The sequence below is a fragment of the Rhinolophus sinicus genome, linkage group LG02, assembly GCF_036562045.2.
Source record: "Rhinolophus sinicus isolate RSC01 linkage group LG02, ASM3656204v1, whole genome shotgun sequence".
NCBI classification, from domain to species: domain Eukaryota; kingdom Metazoa; phylum Chordata; class Mammalia; order Chiroptera; family Rhinolophidae; genus Rhinolophus; species Rhinolophus sinicus.
The window spans coordinates 156,144,971-156,166,533 of record NC_133752.1 but is presented as its reverse complement, the minus strand read 5'-3'; the positions used below and the strand labels follow the sequence as shown (position 1 = coordinate 156,166,533).

The 21,563-nt window shown below is 35.9% G+C and overlaps 1 protein-coding gene across 2 annotated transcripts in view; it reads left to right on the top strand.

The window, feature by feature from the left end:
* Nucleotides 1-21,563, top strand: part of PDZRN4 (PDZ domain containing ring finger 4) — a 346,581-nt gene that overhangs the window by 262,895 nt on the left and 62,123 nt on the right. For both annotated transcript variants that reach the window (XM_019756349.2, XM_019756350.2), the window contains one exon: nt 20,686-20,942. In XM_019756349.2, the coding sequence (XP_019611908.2) occupies nt 20,686-20,942 (257 nt within the window). The remainder of the gene's footprint in view (nt 1-20,685; nt 20,943-21,563) is intronic.

Below are 21,563 nucleotides of genomic sequence, written 5' to 3'. Positions count from 1 at the left end.
TCATAAGGCTTGTCTCTTGACATGCAGTAGAAATATCTAAAGCCGTGATATCTAGCAATTAAAATTATAGTGGAAGCAACTAGTGTAGATGAAGCATAGATTTTGTCACACTTGATCACATTTTCCTTTGTCATGCTCAACTACCCTAATGAGGGAAGATGGAAAATGTCTTCTAGCTAAGAGGTGAGTGTTTTCTCAAACTGGAGTTCTAAAGTTGAGAAAGTAGTTCCTTGTTGGGTAAACATAGTAATTGACTTTTATAGCCTTTTAGAAAATACATATGTATGCATGCTTCTTAAATCTAGAGAGAAATGCATTATATATCAATGAATGAATGAATAAGTTATGAGTCTGCTATGTTACTTTTCATCAGCATCTAAAATAACTGTATGCAGTCATGTCAAGATTTCCAAATAGGTAAGTACTATTTCCAGAACAAATTTGCAAGGTATTGTTGTTAATCTGGTGATATGTCACACCCTTTTAGACCTGTTAAAGAACATTCTGTCATCCCTTCCACATTTCTTTATTCAGCATCCTAAATTCTGTCCCAAGGCAGCAAAGCTGTAACGTGTTCAGATAATCAACATGGAGCAGAGCATTTCTAGGAAGAGCATATGGAATTGCAAACAATTTTTTAATTTATATTAACAATGTTTAGGCTATTATGTATTAGAGAACCATATATAGGCTTACTTGGGGAGGATATGGAAAATTTAAGTAAGTTTAGAGGAAATTATGAATTGAATAAAAAATAGAAAATAAGATTGAAAAGAAAAAATTAATAAAACAGTATTTTTTTAAATAATTGAGCAGGAGGTCATCTGGAATTAGGGATCCTTGTCCTCTCCATCCTTGTCATATGGCCATCACCCACAAAGTATGATTTTACCACTTTAATGATACTAATAGCTCAGAGAATCTGACATAGAGGAGGTAATGGAAAAGTGACAGCTTCTGGATCTCTACCTAAGGACACCATGGTAGAAGAAGCCTGACAATCACCCTTAACTTTTCCTGACTGGCAGAAAAAACTAATTACAGTCCTATTAAGTAATATTTCTTGCTATTTTTTTCACATATATTCAGGCCACTTTTTCCCGTTAAAATATGACTATAATTATAAAATGAAAAAAATACATGAAACAGTAATTTCTGTTCTTCAACTTCTATGTTATACAGTATTTTAACTCCCTTATAATAAACCCAGATCTCTGTTAGACCCAGCATTATTTAATCTTAGTGAACTAAAATGTCATTAAAAGGTAACATATGACTTATTTATTTTAAAACAGGAAGTTTATACCTCTAAATCACGGGGATATAATGTATACCACAGGAATACAATCAATAGTATCATAACTTTGTATGGAGACAAAAGGTTCCTAGACTTATTGTTATGACCATATTATAAGGTATATAAATGTTGAACCACTATAGTGTATTCCTGAAACTGACATAATATTGTATGTCACCTATGCTTTAATAAAAAAATTTTAAAAATCACACAAAATATGAGGCCCAAAACAGGAATTCTCAACTGGGTGTGATCTCACTCTTGAGGGAACTTTTGGGAATGTCCAGAGATATTTTTGGTTGTCACAATTAGTGGTGGTGGTGTGTATGACTGTGTAGAGGATACTACTAGCATCAAACGGGTAGAGGCCAGGGATGCTGCTAAATATTCTCAATGCCCATGATAGTCCCCCACAACGAAGAATTATCCAGCCGAAAATGCAGATAGTGCCACTGTCGAGAAAGCCTAGCCTTAAGGATATTGTGCTATGCAGCAATTCAGTCACTTAGGAAATCATTTCCACCAGCTGCTCCTCTCTGTACATCCTGTATTATAGTAATTGTGGGGGTAATGGAGCAATAGATGTGACTAGAACTTACCTCCATGTTTGGAATCCCAGCAATTTACATACAGTGTTCAATTTAAGCAATGAGAGCAAGTCAACTCACCATTCTTGAAACTAAATTTATGTTATTTTATTTATTTTAAAAGACTGAGACTTCATAGATTTTGAATATTTTACTGAGGTTTTCAATTATTCCTCTTCAACACAAAACTCTGTGAAGCTGTCATGTGATAAGTCTAGGATATTAGTAAAAAATTAATAGTGATATCAATTATCCATAATTCTCAGCTTTCAAAAAGGTACCAAATTGAATATTTCACAAGGACTAAGTTTAATCAATAGTTCTCTGCCCTGGTTTCTAGTTAACTCAAATACACTTATGAGAACTTCAGAATCAATAATAGATACTTTTTATTATCTTCTTTGATAAGCAGTTTTGCTGAGAATATAATATTTAGATTTAAATTAACAACATTTATTTTATCCTGTACAGTGATTAATTAATCCAGGCAACAGGTCAAGAACAAAAGAGAGATGTCTCATGATGCGATAATAAGAATGCTGAGAGCTAGTCAAGGCTTTTAATCCCAGTTTTACCACTTATTGTGTGACCTTGGTAAAAATCAGTTAAACCAATATTTACCTCTTAAGATGTGGATAAAATTTAAGTCTCCTGTGAACAGTGAGATAAATGTTCATGAAGCAATTAATTTATAAATCACTAAGCAGATTTCAAGTATCAAGCATTAGCTCCCCTTATCTGTAATGACTTCACATGTACTTGAAACATTTTATGAACTAACGTTTCCAGAGCTTAAGTGATTTTCCAAGTCTACATTGGTAACAAATGGTCTAGAGCGAGGATTCATGTCCTCTGACCACTAATTTAGTATTCTTTTTTGTGTATAACATTTTACTTCTTCAAATTTCTATCATCCAAAACATCTCACAAACATGCTTTCTCAACATGTCCAAACATGCCATAGTAATCACTCACTGATAAATATTGGATAGAGAACCCTTTTGAATGCCATGTACATAACAAAACATCATAAATCATTTCCATATTTTTTTGGTTGAATTCCTACTCTATCTCACATACTGGTTACTTTTTCCATGTTTTCTCACTACTTTGTCTTAACAACTTTTGGAAATCAACATTATTATCCCCAACACATAGAAGAGGAAATCAAAGTTCAAAAAGTGATCCGTCTGAAGTCTCACAGCTGCTAAGGGACGAGCTTGGAATCAAGCCCAGGGCTACACATTCATACATTTTTCCCTTTGCCTTTGTGCATATAATGGTACAGTAATATATTTTCATGTACTATTTAAATATCTTAGACCCTCAAAACAGTTCTTTCTCTGTGTCCACAGTTCTTCCCTGTCTTTGTCGTATCATGTGCAGCATTGAACTTAAAGAAGAGCTAAATGTGGCTCGAGCTCATCTCCCTCTCTCTGTGTCTCTCGCTCTCTTGCCCTCTTTCTATGCTCAATCATCCCTTCTCATAAGAAGTTTTAAAGAAAACTAAAGAAAATAACTTGAACACAATTAAGATGAAGAATAAATTTAAATATGGCCCTCTTTACATTCCAAGGGGAAAAAAAAATTAAACCACCTCGGTAGCATCATTTCTTGAGTTCACCTGAGTCCCCAGAGTCTCCTGCTTTCACGATTGTCCCATTTCTAAGATCCTCTACTTGGAACTTCTGCTACGCAAATCTCTCTACACATTTCAAAATATTGCCACCATCTGTCTACTGGGAGGATCTTGCCTCTCAAAATCCGTCTTCTCAGCCCCAGCAATACATACCCTCAGGTCTGACATATTAAAATAATCTAACGGTTCCAACAGGATAGAGCAGAGTAGGTTTTTGTACTGTGAGTCACAGAATATTTCAGGGCAGGCATGGACACTGCCAGGTTTCCCTACAGAATTAGCAGCACAGCTGCCACTTTACTTTTCTGAGTATCCAGTGGGCAACTATTAAATCTCTCTCTCTCTCTCTCTCTCTCTCTCTCTCTCTCATATATTCCACATGCCTATGTTATCCGAATATCATGTGACTTCTCAGAGAAAGTTATCTAAATTGTTAGTTTGCTTCAATCAGTAGGTGAAGAATTCTGTGGAAAATCAGGATAAATAAAGTAACCATGAATGCTGCCTTTCACTGTCCCAACAAACTTCTTTTCCCTTTGCCTTCATAGATAATTGTAGTGGGACATCAGGAGAGCCTGTGTCAAGAGTTGTTAACTGGGCACAACTCTAAAAAGAAAAGACTATCTTGTGCAATTCTTAAACAACTCTCTTTAACACTTTTGTTCTCATTGGAAATGCATGTTATGTTATAAATTGGTTAAGCCCTGAAGATGTCGTCATGTATTTGACAAGAGCTACTTTTGATCACATGATGTTTATTAATGGTGGCCTTCGGGAAACTTGCAAAATTTTACCACTGTATTTTATTCTCTTTTTTGTCTGATTCCTAGCCCTTTATTAATGCTCAGTATAGACTGAATAAAAATGTTTTCACTTGACATAATTTTAATAACCTAATTCATATCTGTTTCTTTCATACATATTCATATGAAGACCACATAACCCCCAGAAAAATGGAACTTAGGCTATGAATTGATTAGTGTATCAAACAGTTGTATCAGATGCATACAAAAATGTGTGTTCTCCATGATCTTAAAAGATTTTTTAAGCTAAAGATTTATGTATTCAGTAAACTGTAACTTCTACATATTACTATAACAAAATCTTAAAAATATAAAACAGTAATGGCAAACTGATTGTTAAATTTCTCATATTTAAACTTCTTTAAAATATAGGAAAACCTATCATCTAAAATTAATTTATTAACTCCTTTATATGCAAAACTCTTGGAATTTAAATCTTGCTTGCAAGGAGAAAGAAATCTGAGATCATATGAAAAGCATGTGACAACCTCCCATTGGAGAGTTTCTCTCACAAAAATTAATGAAAGCATTATAAGAACAAAAATAAGCTATGCTTGGCATGGATTCTGGAAGAGCGAGAAGGTGGTGTGTGTGTGTGTGTGTGTGTGTGTGTGTGTGTGTGTGTGTGTGTATGTGTGTGGTGTACACACATGTGGCACATCTGGCACTCAGAGTAAAAACTGTCACAAGGAAGAAGGTTTTTAAAGTTGGCTGTGTGGTTTGAGTATTTTACCAGATTGCAGGTGCTGGAAATAGCTTGAGTATCACTCTGCCATTTTAAAGAAAATGAAGGGAACGGACTGTTTAGTGCTGAGTCTTCACTGTTCACATTAAGATAGAGTTACCTAAAGTTTTCTAAAGTATGAGATCTTTGTGGTTGAAGAAAAGTCAGACTTCATTTAGCATCCTACTCGTTTGTCCTTTTGGATTATCCTTTACACCTTTGAAATGTCCAAATCACTCTGGGATAGCTATTTGTCAGCTGCTACTGTGAGATGACATTTCAAACAAATGAAAGATATAGAAAACATCCTCTCTAAATAAACAAAATCAACCTTAGCTCAAAAGCTGGTATGGAAATGCTTGTTTTCCGTCCCGCTCTTCTGTGCATATGGCATTCTGGAAATTACAAATTCTGTTTTACAGAACTACAATATTTATTACCAGAGGAAAATAGATTATTAATTACAGCCAAAGGCTGCTGTGATTAAATATACAATTAATTAGCTATGCTAAGCTCATCCATCCCAGAGTTCCTAATATTTTCAGCCCGATGATTCTTCTAGTACTTTTAATTAAAATTGTTTTAAAAAGCCACAAGTTAGCTGCATGTGTACTTAAAGTGAAGTTATCTCTTCAGTGTTTCACTGGTTTCCGTATGCCATGTAATTAATCTTTAGTGATTAAATGTACATAAAATCATCAGAGATGCAAGGTAATTTGTGCAGACATGGAACAATGAAGAGCTTTTACTGGGCCTTGGCAGGATGGTTTTATCTGCTGAAAATTGTTTCAAAAGCGTACAGATGGTAATTGTTTAAAGGAACTAAATTTATAAAAATTTGCCCCTCTTCCACTCATCCAAACAAAGTGAAATAAAATTAACGATATTAGTACAGAGAAATGTCTGTGGCAAATTAAATTTAAGAGTATGATGACTCCATCTGCAGAGTTGCACACACTCTGTTTCTCTCTTATTTGCTTCCCGAAGGAGATATAGAGACATGAACACAGTTTTCAAAAAGTGTCCCAAATACTGTTGTGAAATTTTGCATGCATTGCATTCAGATAGGCCTTGAGTTGGTTACAAATCTCCATACAGTCCAGCTGTTGTTTTGGAAAAGTTCTTTTTGTTTGAGCCACTCATTCTGACTGTGTCCGCTAAGGTAAGAGAGAACCCAGGTAGTCTTATCCCCTTAAGAACTTTATCCATCTTATCTCAGCAGAAACAATATTAGGTCACACCCGAGCAAGGCTGGGCCTTGAACTGGGAATTTTAAGGTAAAAGTTCAATAACAGATTGACCCATCTTTGAGTCACCTCCTAGTTTGAACTTTACCTGATGCACTTAAAGAAAATAAAGGTGGGAGTGGGGGTTGTCTTTTTACCAACAGTTTAAGTAACTTCAGGGATTATATAAGGAAAAGTGGTTATTCCTGCTTGTGCATACTTTTTTTTGAGTGATTTATTTATTTATTTATTTATTAAGTTTATTGGGGTGACAATTGTTAGTAAAGTTACATAGATTTCAGGTGTACAATTCTGTAATACATCATCTATATATCAAATTGTTTGTTCACCACCCAGAGTCAGTTCTCTTTCCATCACCATATATTTGATCCCCTTTACCCTCATGTACCACTCCCCTCCCCCTTTCCCCTCTGGTAGCCACTAAACTATTGTCTGCTTATGCATACTTTAAAACTTTTTCAATTATAGTTGACAGATAATATTATATTGGTTTCAGGTGTACACATAGTGGTTAGAAACTTATATAACTTAGGAAGTGAACACCCCAATAAGTCTAGTACCCATCTGACACTATACATAGTTATTACAATATTATTGGTTATATTTCCTATGCTGTACTTTATATCCCCATGACCGTTTTTTAAAACTGGCAATTTGTATATCTTAGTCCCTTCCCCCTTTTCTCCCCATCCCTCCAACCCCCTCCCATCTGACAACCATCAAAATGCTCTCTGTATCTATGAGTTTGTTTCTGTTTTGTTTGTTCATTTATTTTGTTCTTTAGATTCCACATATAAGTGAGACCATATGGTATTTGTCTTTCTCTGTCTGACTTATTTCACTTAGCATACTACCCTAGGTCTATCCATGTTGTGGTAAATGGTAAGATTTAATTCTTTTTTATGGCTTAGTAATATTCCATTCGTATATATTCCATATATACCACTTCTTTATCCATTCATCTGTTGATGGACATTTGGGTTGCTTCCATATCTTGACTATTGTAAATAATGCTGTATTGAATATAGGGGTGTATATGTCTTTTCAAATTCGTGTTTTGGATTTCTTCAGAGTATTTCTTCAGATAAATACCCCAAAATGGGATACTTTTTAAGTAGATTTTTAGAACTGAGGAGGCTGTTGGATAAATCTTGTGTAACTTATTCATTTTACAGGAACATTTTTTTCACTTTTAAATTGGAATTTTATTGTCCAGGGGACACAAGTTAAGATAATTATCCATACTCATAATGCCTGCGGTGGAGTCACTACTTAATTATAATCTTATGGACAATAAAAGGAAATAGAAGAATGCATTTCCCACCAATCCTCTGTGTCATTTTTAGAGCTTCTATGCTGAAACTCCTATTGATGTTTAAAAAGAATTAATAAGAATTTATAGAAAAATCTTGGGTTTTATTTTTCACTCAGTAGTTGTGTGATCTTGAGCAAGCTGTTAAGCTGTTAAGGTTTAGTTAAGTTCTTTAGCTACAGAATGAGTAATAGAATAATGTTTGCACCTGCACTAGCAGATAGAACTGAGGAGAGTAAGTGGCATACAGTAAACACTCAACAAATTTTTATTATTGTTATGTTTATTATCCATTTCAAAGTGTACTTAGAGACAATCAAGTCAATGAAATCCCTGGGGCAAATTCCAACTATTCTAAATAAAGTATCTATAGCTATTTTAAATGTAATTATTTCATCTTTTGACTTAGGTAGCAATCTATTTTTTAATAAATATAGAACAAAGTATTTCTTTTCAAAACCTATGAATTTGAGGAAGTTGGGAGTATGATGTTAACAAAGTGTCCTTCAATAGATGATTAGATAAAGAAGATGTGGTATATATACACAATGGAATACTATTCTGCCATAAGAAAAGATGAAATAGGACCATTTGTGACAACATGGATGGATCATGAGATTATAATGCTAAGCGAAATAAGTCAGACAGAAAAAGCCGAGAACCATATGATTTCATTGATAGGTGGTATATAAAACTGAAAACAACAAAAGATCAAGACAAATGAAGAAACAAAAACTTATAGACACAGACAATAGTTTAGTGGTTACCAGAGGGGGGGAGGGAGGGGTGGTAGATGAGTGTAAACGGGATCAAATATATGGTGATGAAAGGAAAAAAAAAAAAAAAAACAAGGTTATGGACACAAATTCAGGTAGTTTTACTTACAGATGTAAAAAGTTGTGAATTTCCCTGGGAGCTTGACCTTTTTATTGTAGTTTCATGCCTGACCTCAACAAGTGTCAGAATGAATTCAAATGGCAGGATTGATTGTTGAAAATTATTTACACTCCCTGCTTCTAATAGGGTGATAGCTGTTTGCTCAGATTTTGTTCTGTCCTTTCAAACTGGTATGAAATACCTTTCATCTTCTAGGCATTAGATTAGAGATGTTGGTATTGAAAGAGAAAGTTATATATGATGCAAATTCTACTTTCTTGTGTTAATTCCCATGTGCTACAACTCCTATACAAGTATATTCACTTGGGTAAAATATCTTTCTAAGTTTACATCCCACACAAAGCCATAAATGATTCCGGTGGAGGATCCTAGAAAGTATAAAAGTGTTTGTATGTGTGTGAGTGTGTATTTTGTATGTGTATTTGAGAGAGAGAGAGAGACAGAGACAGAGAGAGAGAGAGAGAGAGAGAGAGAGAGAGAGAGAGAGAACAGAGGGAGGGAGAGAGAAAAGGAGGGAAAAAGAGGGAGAGAGTGTGCGTGTTCATGGTGAGACAATTATTCACTTGGCTATGTGGGTACTAACCAGAAAGGCAGAGTTTCAGAACATTGGAATAAGTAGTTTTTGATTTCTAAAATAATCACTGAAAATATAAGTCTACAGGGGATGGGCAACATTTACTTAAAATGCCTTTATACTTTATACTTAAAATTCAACTGCTACAGCTTATATTTCTGCACAGTATGGATTTAATTATTTGAAATAGAAGCTAAGGTTAGGCTGTTGTAGAGTCTGCCAGTCTGATAGGTCCCATTGAAATACATATGAGAGAAAGGATCAAAATACCATTTTACACCTCTCTTCATCCTCCTCCAATTGGACCAGCTATGCTGTCTCTGCCTTAACCCCGGCATGGATCATTTTTTTCCCAGTAACTTCCTAAATGGTTTTCTTTCTTCCATTCTGTTCTCACCACAGCCTCAAAGATATCTTCCCAAAACACAAATGAAATCATGCTACTTTTCAGATGAAAGTTGTTATTTGAAACAAATACCTTACCATGGCCCATTGAGAACAGTAGGACCTGGGTCAAAGCCTCCTTTCCAGCCTCTTAACCCTAAACTTACCCAAATCCCTCCATACTCAGTCACACCAGATCTCTCACTGGTTCTCAGACTTGCTTTTTCAACATGTACCCTGGGATTCCTTTCCTTTCTCCCATCTTTACAACTTATGAATCTCTTCATCTTTTAAGATCTACCTGAAATGTCACATTCTGGAATCATATTGCAATACTCACAGGCATAGTTAACCCGTTGTGCTCCCACATAACTCTGTTAATACCTTTATTTCAGCTCTTTATGAGTTTACTTACAATTATAGATGTATATACTGATTTTCCCTAGCAGATCCTGAGAGCAGGTTTCTTCCCTCGTTCAGCCTATTATACTTTCTGATTCTCAGACATACATACACACACCCGCCCCAGTTTTCAGTTGGGGATAAAATACTTACCTCATTTGATTGTTCTTGAGTGTGATTGAGATAATATACGCCAAGTGCCTTGCTCAGCTCCAGGTACTTGTGAAAGCTCACTCAGTGCTAACTTGGGTATTGTTGTCATTGTCACTGCCAAGACTGTAAGCATAGGTATGAACTTGTGTCCGCATGGAATTGTCTAGTCTCTGTCACTAAGAGTTCCTCCAGAAGTAATGGAGGGCTGGAAAGAAACATGGATCAACATTGTTAGCTGCCTCTGTTAGCTGCCTTATTTACTTGACCCAATCCACAAGTCTGTGAGTGGGTGTTATCATCTCCTTTTCCTGATGAAGCAACTGAGGCTAAGAGAGTTTAAATAACTTAGTTGCACACATAATATTAAGAACTATGTTTAGATCCCAGTTCTAGATGATTCTCACATCCTTGTTCTTTTGTACTACAACACTGAATGATGGGTATGGCTTTCAAGCAGAGCCCCTGATGCCTTTGCGTGACACTCAAATCATGTACACAACATATTTAATTAAAAGTAATAATATAGGTAACTGGGTTACAAAATGGAGCGGGGTGGTGAAAGGAACAAAATTTGCATGTAAACACAGATAACTTTAATGACAAATCCAATCATATTTATTTCAATGTGGCTCTTAATAGAGAAATATATGAAAATGTATTTAACACATATTTATGGTCAAGCATGTGCCAAACGTTTTGGGGCCTTAAACTACAGCACTCAACAAAACAGTATCTTATCATTTAATGTTTTTTGCACAGAAGTATTTAAATAGTGAAGCATGAGATCCCTCTTATACCTGGGGTAAAACGAGTCTCTGGTAACGACGTCATCAGCGTCTTTGATGTTGTTATGACATACCCCGTTACAAATAATTCACTCTCTCACAGTCTCTTATTAGTAACTATGTGAAACACTTTTATTCCATTTAACAGGTAGTTATACTTAGCAATTTTTTGGCAGTATGCTTGTGTGGCTAAGACCCAAGGTTATCTTCTTGATATCCATATATGCTCTCATAACAAAAATGGGACCAAGAGATCTTGTCCAGGGACTAAGAACACATTTCCTCTTGTTCAGTGGATACGAATGATGAATAGCTCTGTCCAAGTCCTCAGTTACAGATGCTGTTTATAGTAATTTTTAAAAGAAAATCTGGATCATTTAATTACAATGAAGTTTCTTCCAAATGAAACAATTTGAGTTCTTTTTAACAGCATTTGCCCTACATATGCCTTATGTCTTTACACCTTTACGCCTGTTGCAGAAAATTTTATGTCTCTCGGAGAATTTCTCATTAAGTTTAACATACTTGGATCTGATACGTCAAAACTCAGTTGATAGGTTTATTAGTAATCAGCTACATCAACTTAGTATTATCTTAGGAAGTAAAAGGTCAGTAAGTAGTTGTTATCCTACCATTTCATCAGTGGACTCTCTTCCAAAGATTTCAAGTCATTATTCACTACTTATAGAGTCACTTGAGATACAAACAGTCTTTTTATAGTAATGAAAGAACTCCCACAATTAGCCAGAAGGCAGCCATCTATCTTTTCTTTTTTTTTTAATTGCCATCTATCTTTTTAAATAGCTCAGCTTGGAGAACAGAATTGCAGGTGATATTCAGTGGATGAATTGTTATGACAATGATAAAGTTGGTGATACCAATCTGTTTTTTGCTGTAGGGATGTGTGTGTGTGTGTGTGTGTGTGTGTGTGTGTGTGTGTGTGTGCACAATTAAAAAGACATCAGTGCAGAGTAGAAATTTGTTTCTCTAGAGATATGCAAAGACAGAAACAAACTCTGAGGATGCTCTGTATTCATCAATTCCTTATAATAACTCTACATGGTTACAGTACAAATTCATTCTTAGCTGATAACAAATATAACAACATTTTGAAACATTTTATTTTGACATAATTTAAGACATCAAAAAGTTTCAAGAATAGTATAAAGAATTTTCAAATATTATTCATCTAGATTCCCCAAATTTTAACATTAACACTTTACATTTGCTTTGATTGGTATTCATATTTCTCTCTCTCTCAGTAGATCATCAAGATTAACACACCAGTAATGGACAAATCCATATTACTTACTTTCTCAAAAGATAGACTGAAAAAGGCACACAACCACTTCTAGGCACTCCTGCCAAAAATATATAACCGGAACCTAATCAAGAGGAAACACTAGACAAATGCAAACTGAGGGATATTCTACAAAATAAATTACACATCAAATATCTAACTACTTTGAGTTTGCTGTATGATCTCAGTACAAGTTATATTTTAGTTATCCCTTAAAAATCTGTGACTTTTGCTAAATCTGAGAAACTAGAAATTGTATTTTTGATGCTACTACTTTTGATAGTAAACTTAATTTGCAAAGATGACAACTTTCAGCTTTTATCATATTAATATTTTTGTTGTTGTTATTGTTTAAAGCCAAGGAGTTTTATGTCTAGTTGTGTTAAGCACAGTTCCAGAAGGAAGTGGAAGTCACACTCAAAGGAATTAATTGAAGAACGTTTAATGATGGAACAACGGAGCAGAGTTAAGAGAAAGAACAGAGGGTATAGCAATGGAAGGAGAAGTCCTTGCTATCCATAGACCAGAAGGGGACAGATGAGAGAGGGGTGTGAATAGAACCTACCAAGAGCTGGCATCCCCAAAGCAAGGTGGGGAGGGGCTTGGTAAAGGCACAAAATATTAGCTCTCTTATCATTGGCTGAACCAAACAAAATACATAAAGCAGGGAGTCTACAGTGGTCAGTGTCCCAGGGTACAGAGGCGGGTGGAGAAGAGTGGACCGTGGATCTGGGGGACAAACCAAGAACCACCAGTTCATGTGCCAAAGAGAAGAAACTTCCATTTCTTTTATTAAGTTGAGGGAAAATAAATGTATTTATAAAAAGGTAAATGAAACTATGTTGTGTAATTTTAATTTATTTCCCTCAGTGAAGATCAAAACATCATAAGATGTTCATTAATAAAAGAAATAATTTATATAAATAAACACTTTTCAGATTTGTAAAATCACAAATGGGAAAGCTTAGACAAGAAGTGTAGCAATGGGAAGGAGGAAAGAAACAGAAAAGACAGAAGAAGGGATACAAAAAATAAGACAAAGAAAAGATAAAAAGGGAAAAAAGCAATTATGAAAAATGCATCTCCAAGGTTTCCTATAATCAAAATTATGTATTGGTTCAAGAACACTTTTGATAAATTCACAAATAATGGATCTATAACAGCTTAAGAAAAGTTGAAGATGTCTTGCTTGCCTTTGGGAACTCCCCAAATCAAAGTGTCCTATGGAGGAGATCAGGAAGCAACATACTGTCCTACTGTAGTGACCTCTGTGTCACAATCAGTTAACTAAATGTAATAATAAGCTATCTAAATATCTCATTGGGTTACTGAGAGTCTTAAATACATTACTGTCGCATATACAAGCATTTTTAATATATTTGATTCTTTAAGTTGCAAATGTGTATTATGTCACACATGGTTTTAATAAGGGCAAATCCCACAGTGTCATAAGTTAGAGGTTAGGCAACTGTCTTTATTAGGAAAACATAGGAGACAGCCACACAGAGAGTCCGTGCAGGAGGTCTGGAACTATAGGAAATGCAGTGAGTCTGTGTTCCAGTGGAGGGATCCCATCCCACTGTTGCTTTTTCTTCTTATGGAAACATCGGCAGTAAGGAAACAGACTACAGGAGGGAGGTTCAGGCTGTCTGGGTTAGAAGTCAGTTATTTCCATTTGTCTGGAAAAGCCAGCTGGGGACTCTGGAATTCAAGGAAAGCTGCAACACTCCCACACACCAGGAAAATGAAGCTGCCAGTCCCTTATAATCTAGACAAGACAGAAGGAGCCCCAGGATCATTTTTTGATAAGTCTGCTCATTATATCACATGTGATAATTACCACATTTTATTCCAAAAATCTAATAGCACTGTCAAAAGCAGAACACTGGACTAGACACACTATTGGTTTCATGCAATCTAACATTTTCTAACATTTCTTATGTTCTTATCTTCTAAAATTGCATAATGATCACAAGCCTACCAATGATGGTTTTGTTCATTAAAAATATTTTAAAAGGTCAAAATTAATTTTAATCAATCTTGAATGAAGTTTTTCTTCATATAATTTTATACAATCCCTATTCTGTGAGTTCTTTTTGTCTTTAAATATTCTAGCACTGTATTATGCTCAATTTATGTAACAGATGTCCACATAGAATCATACATACTAAAGTTTAGAGAGAAGATGTGCTTAAATTCCTTAAAATTAATTTAAAGATTATATATGACAAGTTTTTTAATGAATACAGGGATCAGATTATTTTAAATTACTTTTATATGAAACATTTTAGCAGCAGTTTAAATAGTTTCCTCCTTTTACAAAATATTGCTAGATCGTGTTTTTACACCTCCCTAATTATCAAATAGAAAATTTGATCAGCATTCACATTGGGACTTGAATCAAAATTGATTCCACAGTTTTTTGTGAGGGTGGGAGAGCTTGTAAACTGTCATGTCCAACCAGAATTACAACACTCAGGTGTGAGAATGTAAAGTAAAACATGCTGTCTATAGTCAATAACACTGTTTTATATAATTGAAACTTGCTAAGATCAGAACTCACTAAAAAAAAAAAAAAAAAGTATATATGTGAGGTGATGAAAGTGTTAAGTAATTAGATAATGGCAGTCATATATATATATATATATATATATATATATATATATACACACACACCTGGGGTGCCAAACTCATGTATACACATTTTAAAAGATATTAACACTTTGGTCAGCGTTGCTCAAGCAGTAGTTCACCATAATCAGAAGTGTCTGGACACCAATGTTAACCCCTTTGAGCATGTCTTGTAACTGCAGAAGTCAAACTTGACTTGTATTCATCTTTTGTTATCAGTATATATTGAGTATTAGAATTTTAATAGTTTTTTCCTTTTTCAAAATGTGTATACATTTTTTGCCACCCTCTGTATATATCAAATCACCATGACATACATTTTACAGAACTCACAATTTTATTTGTCACCTATACCTCAATAAAGCTGAAAATAAATGAATGAATGAGTAAATGCTCGTCAATAAATAAATGCAATTTGGAAATATTCAAAAATATCCAAGTGCTTTCTACTTATTCTCAACGTGAAATTAGGGTATCAATTATACATAATCCTCAGTATTCTATACTTCTATAGAGTATTTTTACATGTACTCTCCCACGAAAGGCATAAATGCTTAAAAGCCCATATTTTTCATAAAAAGCACAGAGGCTTGGAAATCTTCATCAGTCCCAAACTATTGACTGTAGAAATGGCAACTCACCAGGGTGACTCAGTTATTCATGCACTTGTTTGCACTTCAAAAGGGAAAAAAATGCCTGTTTGTTTTCTGATATTCAAGAAAATTTTGCATGTGGCTGGATTTGGAGGAATAATCAAAGTCGAACAGCTCATATCCAAGCTGAGGCCACCAGCCACTCTGGGGACGTTGTTGACAAGTGGCCCAGATTTTGCAATTTATCCAAAAGGGTGGATTGTTCATTAAACAGAAGCTTCATCAAACATTGCCTGTGATATGGTTTACATATGAAAGCTATATTCTTTACTTAACATTCACAAGTTGCTTATGGATTAATTAGCCCATCTGCCACAACAAATGTATTCACACTTCTTTTGCATTGATTGCTCAAAAGTGCCTACTTTTTTCCTATTCACTTATCTGTATTGATATAATGGCAAATAATAATTTTTTAGAAATAGGACATTTACTTTGTCATATTTGTAAAAAATGTGTGAGTTGATAAGTGTGGGGGTGAGAGAAAGACCTCAGAAAATGGTTTCCCATGATCAGTTTTTCTTTTAGTCACCAATCATCTGTTTATTTGTTAATTTATCTGAATGTCTTACAACTGCTTCAAGTTTGACAGTTTGACATGATTAAGACTATTCTTTATTTTTTTTTATTTTTCTTTTTTTATATATTTTTTACTTAAGTATAGTTGTATGTAATATTATATTAGTTTCAGGTGTACAATGCAGTGACTCAACATTTATATGCCTTACAATGTGATCACACCACTAAGTCTTTCCGCTTGTTTCCAATCCCAATGTTGGGTTTTTTTAAGAGAATAATCATATGTCTCTGTTTATCTTAAAACTCCTGTCTCTTCCTTCCCTCATTTATATTGCCAATTCTGATAACCTCTTCATGCACAATGTGTGGTTTCTCATTTATCTCAAATCAGGTGGCTTAGTCACCATCACAAAGTCCAGTCGTCCCACTCTGGGACTGCTTTTAGCTTCTTACCAGATATCAATCACATGAGTCTTTTTAGGTACTCTTGTTGCTCAATAGCAGTAAAACCAAATCAGTTTTGGCCACAGTTATCACAGTGCCAGACATTATTGTAATAGAGGGAATTATATACTTCTCATATTTATTATGACACTCAAAACTTTCACCCATTCCATTGAACAACCACTTGAGAAAAAGTCTCTTTCTCTATAACATGCTGAAATCTAATTCCCAGCCTTCTTGAAATCCTTCTGTATATAAACTTCAAACTGAAACCCCGTAATACTTGGGTATTTCCTTTTTAATCTTTAAATTATCTTTCATCTCTTCTCACCAGTTTAGCTCCCGACCCTCTTCATCCAGTTTTCCTCCTAAAAGTCACCTTTCCCGTGCACTTCTAGTAAAAGAGCCCCTCTCCTTTCCCAGGGCAGCTAGAGGAATTTGGACCTACCACCCTTCACTACCTATATTAAATGGGACACCTTTAATAGAGGGTTTCTCCATCTCCAGTCTCATTTCACAAAACACATAAAAGTTATATGTCTCCCATACAAAACCAAATTTAAGATTAAGACAGAATGAGTGGGTGGGGGAGGAAGGAAGAGAGGGGTGGAAGCAAGGGAAGGAAGGAGGGAGAGAATATGATGGTGTGGGGACAGAGCCCCAGAAAGCAGTTTGCAGGCTCTCGGCCTCACATAGAAAGGTGCTGGCTCAGGTAGTAAATGACCATCAACTGTGATTGGATGGCCATCAGCTGTGGCTAGTTGCCCGTCAGCTGTAACCAGTGAGCCATTGGCCACGAATATAACTGCCATGGCTACGCTAGCAGAAAAATGGGGGCTAGCAAGAAGATGGTGGCTCAGCTAGCAAGCGTGGATTGGAGTTAGCACGGCGGATTGCAGCTAGCAAGGGGAGTCGGTCAGTTGACAGAAAAGCGGACAGCAGGTCGCACGTCATGTGAATCCAGCCTCCAGTGAGGCTATAGTGGTGTGACTCCCCTACCTATGGCTCCGTGGGTGTTCCTTTTTGGCCTCACCATGTCCTGCGTTCTTATGTGGGGAGCAGGAGCAGAGATCCCGCAGGCCACCCTGCACGACAAATGACTCAGCGAGCAGGGTCTCCTGCACGACAGATGGATAAGAAATATAATGGTAAAGAGATGGCACAGTGAAATATCAAATACCTTGTTGTTGGTTTAGGATCTCACCACTTGGAAAAAATGAAGTTTTGCTATTAATTTATATATTAATTTACTACAAAATTTTTCTATAGGATTAAAAGTTTAGATATTCCTTCCATGTTATTCTTCTCCCTAGCTGTAACTGATGATAACTGAGCAAAGCCACTGCCAGAAATATCCCAATTAAACAATTCTTTTTTTCTATTGTGAAAGGCATAATTTATAAAATGGTGACCTTTTGGTAGGCTAACAGTATGTTGATGAACTTCAAGTGAAGTAAGAGAAAAAAAAAAGAGAGTTTTGTATTACCAGTGCTTACATTTTCTAAGGAATCACGTGAGGCAGTTGAGCCTTTAAAGGTCATAGACTTCTTTACTTTGAGAGACATTAAATAGCTTATGAAAATAGAGGTCAGCAGCATGATAACTGGAAGAAAAGAGCATTCCCCAGTGAGAAAGTAAGATATTTGAGATTACATTGACTGTCCTTTTTTAAGATTGTATTTGATTGTCCTTAAAGCCAAAAATGAAATTTGCATATAAGTGCCATAATTATAAATGAATGAATGTACAGGTCTTAGAATCAATTGCTATTGATCTTGCTGTATGAACACTATATTGTCTGCATATACTAACCATTACAGTAAGAACTGATGATTTCATAGCTTAAAATTCTCGTTAGTAATTTTTATGTTTATGCAGAATTTTTTATACTTTTCTGGATTTTTCCACTCACACAAAAAAGAAAAAAATCTTATCTCACAGGAACATAATCATTATCACTAAGGAGCTCACTTTTTAAAAATGATTCTTGCTTTGAAGATCATTAAAACAAGAAACAAAGGAATACTGAGACTAGATTAACATGTAGGCAAGGTACACAGCCACCTTGAGGAAGAATGGAATAACGGCATTTGTCCACTACTTCATGGCTCACAATTTATGCATTAGTAGGATTTAATGTGTGACTGGGAGGAACCCTGGCCACAAGTTATTGTTCCCTTTATCCTCAGATATTGCTTGAAATTTCTTTTAAAAGGGCAACGTCTTCTTTCATTCTGCCACTGTTAGGGGTTACTCTAAATGCAAAGCTTATAAGAAAAGGTACCATATTGATATAGTTTCAGTAGGTTTTAAATAGTTGATAAAATGATCGCAAGTTCTTTTCAAAGAGAGAAGGGGATGATACTTTGCAAGAGCAGATATTCACTAAATAGAGGAAACACCATGAAGGGGGAAGCCTGGGGACAAAGAGGCAATTCTTCTGTACCACTGGCAGAGCCACCTTATCTACCACTGGCTCAGTATTCACAACCCTGGGATTTATAAATACTGACCACAATACGAAGCATAGAGGATGACATCATTAAACATGGGAGGTTAGATTTTAGTTTGTGCTTTAACATTCCGGAACTTCTCTTATCATCTGCTGACTACATGTCCTCAGGGGAGACAGCAGTGGCCCCAGCACAGAGTGCCTGTCATCTGATAGTAGCATGAGGAACGTATGATTGTGTTCATAGGTGACCCGTGTTTACTTACTCCCATGTGCTCAAAGTCATCAAGACATTCCAAGTTTGTGCCAGCGAAAAATTGCTGATATTTTTCAAGTTTAGTCCATGGAGAAAAGAATCAGAGAGTGAATGCACAGACTAGTGAGTGTGTGTGCACGGGTAGTTACTCAAATCTCTAACTAAAGTTTCTTACTAGTGATCCAAGAACAGTACTGGGACATATTTTGCTGGTGAGGAGACTTAATTGCTCCATCTTGGAAGGCACATTAACTCTTTCAGGGTCCATTGAGTAAATTAACTCCTCCAGGTCATTAAGCCTGTCTCTACATGACATGATGATTTTTACCTGGCATTGTATCATTTACCCCAAAACACTCCACACTTGCTCTGAGCACACACATATTCTTTGTCTACTCAGGGAGAGAGAATGTGCTCATTTGAATGTTAGCAACTGCTCGATGATTGCAACTCAGTGACTCCCTTTGCTTCTTCACAGGGATCTCTAAGGATTCGCTTGTGCATAGCAGTTATCAGAGACTCCCCAATAGGCAGGTGTCTTAGTTATCTAGAGATGGTATAATTTCAGGAGTTTTGAGTACAGTATTGTGCTTTCAAGCATCTTCTCATATATACAAAAGCCAAAATTATTGATTCAATTGGGGTGGGAGTTGTGAAGCTATTTTAGGATTCCATGGTCCTTTATTAAAACACAACTCTCACTAAGAAGCTGTGTTATCACGACCCATTTTAGGGAAGTAAATTGACAACTATTTGAGAGCAGCCTGTACTGCTCCTTAAGAGGGTGTTCAGAAAAGTGTGTAGGTGTTTGGAGTGCCCCAAAGTTAGGGTAAATGCCACTGATTGGCCTTGCTGAGAAGCAGTGATGAGAGGCAAATTTCTTTGTTATGTCCAGTGCTACCTTGGAGAGTTATCAACTGGTATAAATTAAAACAGGTGAGGATCCAAAGGGATGCGGTATTTTCACTCAGAGGTGTTTTAGAGAAGTGCTCCTTTCGTGTGCATATCATATAAATCAGGTTGGATCTTGTTAAAATGCCAGTTCTGATTTGGGAGGTCTGGAGTAGGACCAGGTTCTCTACATTTCTAATAATCTCTTAGGTGATGCATCTGCTATTGGTCCACAGACCACACTTCGAATAGAAAGGATTTGGGATAAAATGTAAATGATCATGGATAAAACATGGTTTTTGATAAGAAGATGATGAATATGAAAGAAGTATGACAATATCCTAAAAAAAAAAAAAATACATTTCAGGCCAGGAAGACTTTGATAAAATATTTAAAATCCCACCAAGAGATTGATCATAAAAAAAAGATACACTTAACATTTCTACTTATCTGCAGATTTTAGTGAACATTTTCTGAGGCCAAAGTGTTATTTAAATTTTTAAATCTTTACTAATAATTCTGATGGTATACTTCCTAAAGATGCCTGAAGTCATTGTTTTCCTTCAGAAAACAATGGGTGAAGAGTTCAGTAAATGTCAATGTCTGATTAAATATTCCTTTACAAAATTCATATCAGAGTTGGTTTAAACCTCCCTTTCCCACCTTTTATTAATCTATCATGACAGCCTCTCTGTTCTTTCCTCTGAGATGAGCAATGTCCTTCCATCTTCACAGGTCAATGGGAAGGATCTCTCAAAGGCCACCCATGAAGAGGCAGTGGAAGCTTTCCGAAATGCCAAGGAGCCCATTGTGGTTCAGGTGCTAAGGCGGACGCCTCTCAGTAAACCAGTCTATGGCATGACCCCAGATGTGCAACTCATGAATGCCAGCACTCAGACGGACATCACCTTCGAGCACATCATGGCCCTGGCCAAACTTCGGCCACCTACCCCTCCAGTGCCAGACATCTGTCCATTTCTGCTCTCAGACAGGTACTTTTCTGTCATTTCTCCCTCAGCCCTGTTTGTTTCCATTCATCATTTAAAGTAGGTGCTGGAAAGAATCAGTCACACTAGCAAGTTGACAATTATGGAGACAGGTGCTCAGTTCTGTTTGGAAAATGTCTCCAATGTGTCTACATCCAATTAGTTCTCAGCTGTCCCTGCTTGCGACTGTCCCTGACCCTCACAGTTGCATTACCTCAAGAATCAGACTTTCTGAGATGCAGTGAAACATTCTGTCTCTGATTAGTTCATCTTTGTATTTCCAGTAATCAAAAGCCTCATGCTACTTGAGCGCTGGTCAGGAAAATCGCTTTTCTCACCAAAGCTGCCAAAAACCTTATTAAGACTGACACAGAAGTGGCATGTTGGCACTATATTCTCCTCTGTGGGTCTCCTCAGTCTCTCACTCTTTTGCTTTTCTCTTCTTTAAAGGAGAAGCTAGGAAATTAATCTAATTGAAGTGCAATTCTCCAAAGAAAGCAATTATCCAGTATATTGAGATGTAAACAAAAGGCCCTGGCTGTCAGAGGATAAGTATAGAACTATGAAATAAGGAACTATTAAAGGAATATTTCTTCCCAATTTTTTTTCACCTAATTTAAAGGCAGT